Source organism: Battus philenor, unplaced genomic scaffold (genome assembly GCF_028537555.1).
Source record: "Battus philenor isolate CCGP_79_NKW_IND1 unplaced genomic scaffold, ilBatPhil1.0.hap1 SCAF_30, whole genome shotgun sequence".
NCBI lineage: Eukaryota > Metazoa > Arthropoda > Insecta > Lepidoptera > Papilionidae > Battus > Battus philenor.
The window spans coordinates 2,377,362-2,387,489 of NW_027181694.1; the positions used below are offsets into that span (position 1 = coordinate 2,377,362).

Consider the following 10,128-nt stretch of genomic DNA (forward strand, 5'->3'; position numbering starts at 1 on the left):
TTCTTAGAGTTGCATTATATAGATTTTTTTCTTTTAAAACATTTACTATAATAAGCTAGGTATTTTTAATACTTAAATATATTCCTAAAAGTCTAAATCTTTATATTTTATACAGACAACACCATTTTAAGTAATTTAATATATACTAGAAGATTCTCACGTGAAAATATTGAAATAAAAAAGTTAGATAATTGCGCAAAAAAATTAAAAACTTCAGATAATATAAAGGCATTTGAGACTTTGCGCATTTGATAGTTCACTTTGAGGTTCAAATTGAATATCTGTAGTTAAGACATGATAACATATGTTCGTTCAGCTATTTTCTGATAATAATTGTGTATACACCTATCTCCCGATTTACACGGTAGATACGTTCCTGAGAAAAACGTGTAAATCGAAAAATTAAAAATTTTCAAGTCAAAACCGTGTAAATCGAATAACTCGCAGAAAACGTATAATTTTGCTATTTAATAGTTGTGATTTTTTTCAATAATTTTAGGTGTACATAAAAATAAAAATAAAATGCACTGACAAGTTAAAATATTTAATATATCACGGAAAAACTGTTTTTTTTTTTAATTTAATTACAATATACATTAAACAGAAGAACAAAAAAGAAATTACTCTCATTCTTTTTTTCGGAATCGAAGGTTCGAATTCACTTTCATCACTCGAAGTTATTTGTGCCGATTCGATGTTTGAAGCAGAAATATTTACATCATGAGAGATGGTAAAAAAATCGGTTAAAAAAACAAAAAAGAAACTTATTTGGAAAACCGTGTAAAAGCGAAAACGTGTAAAACAAGTACCGTGTAAATCAGGGGAAAGGTGTACTTAAACCGTAAGAGGTCCAATGACAGCGGGTAAGCCCAGAGTTTTTTTGCGCCCAGCGTTGGGAGGAAATTGTACACTGCGCTTGTCGGTTTTTAGTCTCACTCCAATATCTTACGACCACACCATCTGTTCTTGGCGTTCTGCGAACTGCCTACTACCATTTCAACTTACTAGTTTTTTTACTAGATTGTAACTACTCTGATAGGTGTTTATAGTGACAGAAGAGAGGGCCTAGCAACGTAATTATAAAATCTAAAAAGCATCACATGTATAGGTAAATATAAATTCCAAATATCTTTATTCAAGTAGATATTTACACGCATTTTTGAATTTTCAAGTAAGTAGTAAGCTACGACCGGCATGGAACGCTAATCTGTTGAAAAGAGCAGGAGAGAAATTCAACAGTTGCTCTTTTTAAATCAAATTTAACAATGTTCGATGTGTATATTATAATTTTAACAGTGTAAATGAGTCAACTAACCTAGTTCCATACATTTAGATCAACTAAAAACTCTTGAATGGTGTAATAAAATTTATTTAATGACTTATTTTTAAATCTAGATTTAAAACAACGAAAAGGAATGTCTAAGATATCTTGTGGAACTATATCATATATGTGTACACTTAGACACATGAAGCATTTTTAACTTGAACACGAAATTAAGGCCTTGTGTGTTTACATTTATGTCATTATTTTTAATATAAGTATATAAATTTTTGCAACAAATAGAATACATATTTAAAAAAAACATCTCTCAGTGAATAACTAGCTTTCAAGCTGTCGATTTCTTACTTTGTAAAATATAAACACTCTTTGGTCTCTTTCATTAAAACAAACGACTGTTCTATTTTCAAATTTTATTCAAGTATCACACAGATAATGTAAATACATTATTATTCTGGTTTTTTACCGACTATTTCATCCACGACCTTTTCAATAGTCTTGCTCAGTTCTGTAAAAAAATAATATATTACTTAGTGAAAAGATATATGTTCATTATTTAGTATAATGTATTACCGTAATCACATTAATTGAACAGTTTTATTATTATTATTATATATACTATAGTTTCAGGCAAGCTTACAGATTAACAATAAATATTTAAACTTTAAAATTTCACATTTTTTTTTAATATGGCGTCGTCTTTGGAGTCTCCTGTTCAATCCCTATCAAGGCTTGAACAGGAGGCAGACCAGGGTCTGTATTACACATTTTTCTTTGATACATTAATATCTATTGAATTATACTTGCAAGGGGCTTGTGAATGACTTTTCGGCGATGATTTCTTTCGAAATTATGCCCGGAAACGACTTAATTGTTAAATGTGTGTATGTGTATGTGTAGAAATAATCATATATTGTTACTTACCATCAATGAATTTAGACACATTGGTATTGATCTTCTCGGCGGCTGTGAATTAAGAAAAAAAAATAATTATTACACAGACAAACATATTAAAGATAATCCTAGCAATTGTTCATACACAATTTAAATACTAAAGAAATATATGAAGGCTAGATTATAAAGAAATAAAAATAATTAACCCTGGAGGAAGACAAAGAAAGTGATGCGACGTACGGAAAGTATGGAAAGTAACGAGAGATATTGTGAAGATAATTAGAGATAATGAAAGACATTGAAAAGGACTAAGGATGAGAAAAAATATTATTTAAATAAAGAACGTATCCACGCATGATAGAAGTTAAACGAGACGAAACAAAAAGGGGGCTATTTAAAATTTTCAGAAGAAAAAAAAACTACTTGTTTCTAAGACCTGACTTCATCGAGTCCTAGAAAGAATCCCTCAATATAATGATTATCTATCAAATTTATGGATATAGCGTATTTATATAAATTGGGAACGAATACCCGACCAAAACATCACTCATCTGATTGAGAGTGTTCCAGATAGGCTCAGAGAGTGCATACGGAGCAAAGGAGGTCCTACTCGATACTAAAGAAAAGCTCCCGGCAAGTTTATTAAAAACTAACAGTGACTATAAAACTTTTTATTGACAGTCTACTTAGTGCTCATTTTCTCTAAAAACGTGTATTTGAGTGTATTGCAATAAAATTAAACAATTCAAACGTTATTTTGTATTAACTTAATGTGTAAAACCCTAATTCAACATCGACTAATTGTAAAAATTTATAATCATGTATGCACATAAATTAAGGGGCAAAATGATGGTGGGCCCTATTTTGTTTTGAGTAGTATATTTAGATATTAGCCGATTGATAGATCAACGTATGGTATAGATTTCCTCCAAAGATATCTATGGGGGGATATACCATAATTGCTACGTATGGCGATCGCAGTGTGGTGTCATCGCAAGCATAGGAAGCTGCTGCCCATCCCCAGCAAACTTTTATGTGTGAAGTGGCCATAAGATTGTATCCCGGGAATCGAACGATCGACATACTGTCGCAATCCTCACACCTCCACCGCTGAGCTACCATCGCTCAAATAATAATATTAAAATTATCATAAGTGCCACCATTGTAAATAAATACAAATGTACAATCACATATGCGATAATACGATATATTTACCTTCTAATATATCGTGGACGTCCTTCACGGCGCGTTTAATTTCCTCTGTAAGAAAATTATGTCATAAATTTAAACGCGTGTAGATTCAAATATAGAACACTACAGTAAAATCCATTTATAAAATGTTTCCTATTTCAAAATCATTATTCCATTTTGTAAGTGTACGAATATATAAAAATTAATTAGAATTTATTTTTGATTTAATTGTAAACACATACCTCCAGCTTTCTCCGCAATAGCCTTGGCTGAAAAACGATTTTTTTTTTAATTTTAATATTCAATCATGATTGTGTGGACTATGCCTTATATCGGTGTAGTATGAAGTAGACCCGGATTTAGTAAGAGATTCAACTTTCTAAATGTACGAAATATTATTTAAAATATATTTGGTAATCTAAACATTAAATTGAGTGAATGTATCTTATCTGTCAATAAACGCATACTATAAATATGAAATATTTAAGATATATAAAAAATGTAATATAATAAAAACTATTTTTAAAATTCGCATTAATATAATACATTATTGTTTAATATTTGTCCTTGCAGAATTTGTAATGAAGTTTCAGTGTGATCACTTTAAACTGTATAATTGGAAATAGATGTAAAAGATATAAGGCTTTTTATTAAGTAAACGAGGTATATTTTACCTTTTTAATGTTTACACACTTATAATCAATCATACTGTATATTACATTGAATGAATTATATTGAATGAACTAAAATGAACGATTGAATGAAAAACGACTACTAATTGATTTCATTCAGTTGAGATGAGACGAGATGTCATTTTAGAAGAGTTCGAACTGACTCTTTTTTTCTCTTTTTAACCGACTGATAGCTACAGCGAAGCATAGACTTCCTCCTAAAGTTACTAGGATGACCAATCTTTGACAGCATTCATTCGACTTCACGCGACTTTTACTATGCCGTGGATCCGCCTAATCTAGACTTTAGCACCTTTTGACCCAACAACCATAGTCTGCCCAAGCGATACTTTGAACTACGTGACAACGACAGTGAACTTCTGCGAATTTTCTCATTTCTGATTTGTTTTCGCAGCGAAACTTAGATCCTTATTATGAGGCCAACCTTCAGCGTACACCATCATGATGCCACCGTCCTTAGTAGACGTGGTTTATAATCATCACGGACCGCGGAGAGCGCCCAAAGTCCCCTTACTCTCCAAGCGTAAAACGCATTGTGCCGAATTGATGGTAAATGGTGAATGCCAAGGTGACGAGTTTGGGCAGCAATCACCGGGGGCTCGACAGCAGCCCATAGAAGAAGCTAGTGAGCGCCTTTTCTGGCTTAAAAAACCAGCAATGAACTCGTGCCTCCCGGTCGGTAGGGAGAGTCGAAAGACCTCAGCCCGAGCTCAAGTGATCACGTCTGGGTTCCGCAAGTCATCACCGGTAACACACAATGGTCAAAGACCTTCGCCTTCATGCATTGCGGTATTTTGATAAAGATGTTTCTCTATTACAAAGCGTTTTCTATAACAAGTCAACATTTTACCTATTCTTATATTTTATTTCCCATTCATAAACCAACATTAAAAGAGATCATATGGACAGAAACATATTTGTTAATATGATTATTATACGAAAGCGTCTTCAACGAATTTCTAGTAGATATATTTATAAATGAAACTGTATTCTGTCTCACTAATAGGTATATCTGTCTCACATTCACAAATTACGTTTTGCACACTGGTCATTATTTTCAGCCATTAGATTAAATAAAAATATTACAGAACATCACGAAGATATACTTTTTATACGTGTCGTATATAGATAATGATGACATTAAAATAAATAATAATTAAATTGTTTAAAATAAACGTATGGTTAAATAAATAGAATAATTACCAGTCTTGGTTGCCTTCTCTTCAGCCTCCTGGAGGATCTTATCTGTTAATGATAAAATTTAATTAACAATTTAAATGATTTTCGTTTGTTAAGCTTGATTTTCACTAAAGTTTTGTAAAATAATATAACTTTATTTATGAATATCAAACTATTATTATCATATTTTCAGCGGCAGGATGTCCACTGGTGGACTTCCTTCTAAAGATTTGAAATAGGTCCGGTTAGAAGCTTCCTACATCCACTGTCTTCTGACTATGTCGAGTTCTTATGTTCCTTTACATATCTCCTCATTTTTATTCAGAGTTATGTTAAAGGTAAATTCCTGATAAAGGAAATTAAATAAATTGCAGACATATAACTCTATAATGACATTACCAAAAATTCCCGCCATTTTGTAAAAGTGTGATGGTCAATTTTTAAATCCATATATATACGTATTAGAAATTAATATTTGCATAGTAAATTTCCTTATTTATAATTGCTAACCTTATTCTGTTTATTACAATAAAAACTTTAATGATTTTAATAAAATTCATTGTTAAATTTTGATTTTAAAATTAACGATGATGGAAATTATTGCATTAGATCGGTGAAAAGTCTTCCTGCTTCAGTTTTTTTATAATTCTTCAGACAGTGATAAGTTAGAATCAAGTGATGACTGCTTAAATTATTTTAGACTTAGACAAAAAATTTTAAAATGTTACTGAAATGTTTATATAGCTAAGAAAGTTTTTTTTTGAAGCTACCTGTATATATTGTTTAATAAATCAATTCGATATAATTTAATAAAAATATCTTATATTTAAAAAAAATCTTTGTTATGTTTGATTTTGTGCACAAAGTGTATTTGGAATTTATATGTTGTGTGAGTGTATATGTTGGTTAGAATTGTATAGATATAGTAAATAAAATGAATGCTTACTTATTTCCTTGCTCAAGTTCTCTAGAGTCTTTGCGATGTCGACTGGAAATAAAAATGTTTTTTATTAAACGAACTTTTGTACAGACCTAGTATCTTGTTAGATGTCTCTTTGACTAAGGAAACGTTTGAATATACGATTATTGAAAGACATTTTCAGTGTTAGGATGCTCACAAATGTTGAAATAAATCCCGGGATGTGTAAAATTAAGAAATATATGACATTTATATATTCGCACTGAACCGCAATAGGTCGTTTCAACACCGAAACTTAACAATAAAAATCTATATATATATTAGCTGATCCCGTAAACGTTGTTTTGTAAAAAAATGAAAGAGTTGATGTTGAGGGGTGAAAATTTAGGGTTGTATGTATTTTTAATGCCACATTATAAAAAAATAAAAACCAAAAATTTCGTCAAAAAAAAATTAAGGGTGAACAACCCTTATCACTTAGGGGTATGGAAAATAGATAGTAGCTGATTGTCAGACCTACTGAATACGCATATTAAATTTGGTAAAAATCGGTCAAGCCATGGAATGGAAAATCAAATGGAAATTTTATATATATATACACATATAAATCCCTATTTCTTTTGGCGATACCACCTAAGAAGGACTTAATGGATTTTTTATTATTATTAGGATATATGTTCCATTTACATTAGCGCCCGTGCCTTTGTTTTTACATTTACTTTTGCTCACGTTCTTAATTGTTACACTGTTTAAGTAAAAAAGTGCGTCTTTCAATCTATTTTAACGATTCCATAACAATGTCCAGTTAAAAAATTACGTTTCATGCGATCACTTCCTCATCCTTATTCCATATTGGCATCATCAGGTTGTTGCGCCAGTATGTTCAGCGGTTGCTGTATTCGCAACACTAGTGAACCTCGCGATCGCGTCTTGAGTCACATCCGTATATACACGCACGTGTGTGTCGTGATATTGCTATCACTGGTGGACAATGTTATACTGCCTGTGGGTATCTGTTGTTCTACCAACAACGAAGGACTTTACCGATTTAATTGAAAGGGGGGGGGGGTGGGGGAGATAAGGGGATATGGCGAGGTAATTGTGTACTTTTATATATGTAGATTCTCTATCCGAAATAAATAAAAAATTCTTGAAACAAATAAACATATGGATGACATCGTTCATCATCATATGTGAAGCTCTGAAAGCTGCTGAGAAGAACTATGCTTTAGCCAACAGTTTCATATAGAAAACTGTAAAGATCGGAGACTGTGACAAGAATCATCTGAAAGAACTGCTGCGACCAACAGTTTACTCCTGGATTTAGGTCTCCATCAGAATTCCAAGAGAACCATTTGGACCTGACATGCATTCTCTTCTGATGAACTAAAGAAGTAAAGTGTTTAGAAAGTATCCTCACCGGGTTCCCGTTTCTTTGAGGATCCTCGTGCTGCTCCCTCCACTGGGCTGAAGAAAGCCAGGGCAACCTGAACAAACGAAAATATATTAAAGTTACTAACTAATAGTAATTTAAATCGTTATCTTTATTTCGTAAAATGATAATGATATACCCGGAAGTTGCATGGAATATGAAAGGGGGAATCCCTTTTATATTCCATCCAACTTCCGGGTAGACTTCATACATTGGACTTGATTGACTTTAATTAAATAGTTATAAAAATTATTATACTTATTTATTAAGTTTGAGGATTCGTGTTAGCACAGTCGACAATAATTTCTCTTTTATGTTAAGTTCTTTAATAATCGAAAAGTGTGTTCTGAATACGTCACAGATTAAATAAGAAAAAGGTTGATAGGTTTAATAGTGAATAAAATAAAACACTTACCAAGAAGACGAGGGATCCCGTAAATAAAGCTTTCACCATTTTGTTGATTGTTTGTTTTGACTGCTGTGGAGAAAATACTGAATAACGCAAGGCGCGTGTTTGTTCAGAACATAGTTTCAGTTGAAAAAAACATTCTATATATACAGAAAAACGATAATTAAATTTCACATAAAATTTTATCAATTTCATAAAAACAACATAATCGTGATATGCTATATCAATTTTGAATTAATACCAACAATTAATATTTTATATATACATACACAATTCTGTATTTATTTGGTATATATAAATATTTTATTTAATATGAATTTAATTGTTCAGAATTTTTTAAAGAAAAAGATTTGTAACGGTTACACTTTTACCTTTCAATTCGGAGCTAATTAAAACCAATATAAATTTAATAATATAAGTCATATATAGTTTATGTTTCACTCATTTTATACTTCACTCTCCGGGATTTTGAAAATCAAAGTTTGTGTTGTTCAAAATGGTCAAATATTTTCAAATATGCCACGCGGCTCATATGTGAGTCATCTCTTACTTAACCATTAACACGTTCACTGCGTCTTGAGGTCGATTCTGCCTCATGGTAGGACTTTGCACTGGTGCGGCGCGTAAAACTCGTGTTTTCTCTCTAGTGCGGCGGCTGTTTACACTCAACCGTATGAGGTATGACAAAGACAAATATAGCTTTCTTTATGTCTTCGAAGCATTGACTCAATATTGTAAAAAAATATTGATGAACATGAGGCAGAAAAGGCCTCAACCGCACTATTAGGAAGTTCAGCTTGAGGCTGATTCGACCTCAGCCGCACCAGCTGAAAGTTCTTTAAAATTGGGCCCGCAGTGAACGTGTTAAAAGTCAGTGTTTCTCAACCCTTTTGGTACCATGCCCAACCTTAGCATTTCTAAAATCTTTATGCCCTTAATGTAAAATTCACAAATATTCCAGAATATTCCAAATTTGGTTTTTAAATTAAATTCGACATAGAAATATAGCATAGTATTCAAATGGCCAGGATCAAAAGGATTAAACACATGTCTAATATATTTTCGAATTGTTCTCCTTAAAAATCAAACTTCACTCTTGGAGGCGAGGGTCCAGCGTTGGGATATAAGCAAAACGCACATGGAAGAAAACCGCGTGGCCCCGTTGTCTATCTGAACGACGAGGTTTTTAAATATAATTTGGAAGTTAGCTTTTATGCCTTTTGAAATATATGAATAGACGGTTAAAGGTTACATTTTTATATATTAGAATGTAAATCTGATGTAATGAAAAAAAAAATATTTTCTGGTTTTGATTTGGCTCAAACGATTGTCCACTAGGATCAAAGGTGTAGAAGCCAAAATAAATATGACAGTATTAGTGGAGTTTATATATTTGTTGTTTTACTTAATTTAAATTTAATGAAATAAGTATATATTATAAGTACTATTAATTAGGTTCATTTTAGTAGAATCTATTTTCAAATTTCGAACATTTATGTGTTATAAATTTAGGGCTGATATTCGGTACATCTATAACACAGCTACATTTGTAAATAGAATAAAATTAGGATAGATAAAAAATTAAGTGTCTTAATATATCTCAACGACGTCCTAAAATAAATATATAAAACAATATAATTCGCTTATCATTTTATTTTTATTTCTTATTTACATCTTTGGTACTATGTACAAATGTGTCAAACTTTTGGCGCCAAATTTGACAGGTGTCAGTTTTTGTTAAAAATTATTTGTAAGTTAATATTACAATGACATTTATGAATACGTATTTATTTACTTGAAAATACTTATCAAAACATTTAAAAATAATTGATTTACTATATTTAGTCTTCCGACATTCTTTACTAAGTCGCCTGTCCATCTTACGAGCAGATGTTCAGAGCTGGTCTAGCTGGTGGTCGTGGTCATCACTCCAAAAGCTTGAGGCCTAAGCGGCTATCAGGTCCGCAGGCAATGAAGCTTGCCTGCTGCTACTTCAACTTGTCTCCTCATTTTTGTCGATAATTCGTAGAGAAATCGCCAATATAATAGCTATCTCAATATAATAGTTTTCTATGTAAAAATTTCGTCTGCCCTCTAACATCAGTGTTATATTAAAATTAAATTTATTGGTAT

The 10,128-nt window shown here is 31.6% G+C and overlaps 1 protein-coding gene across 1 annotated transcript; it reads right to left on the minus strand.

The window, feature by feature from the left end:
• Positions 1-1,728: 1,728 nt before the first annotated feature.
• Positions 1,729-8,048, minus strand: LOC137927248 (uncharacterized). Its single transcript, XM_068771027.1, has 8 exons — positions 8,002-8,048; positions 7,575-7,641; positions 6,182-6,223; positions 5,260-5,301; positions 3,607-3,633; positions 3,389-3,433; positions 2,204-2,245; positions 1,729-1,787 (listed from the first exon to the last, which is right to left on the minus strand). Exons 1-8 carry the CDS (start codon positions 8,038-8,040, stop codon positions 1,729-1,731), a joined length of 363 nt encoding a protein of 120 aa, XP_068627128.1. The 5' UTR covers positions 8,041-8,048.
• Positions 8,049-10,128: the final 2,080 nt, after the last annotated feature.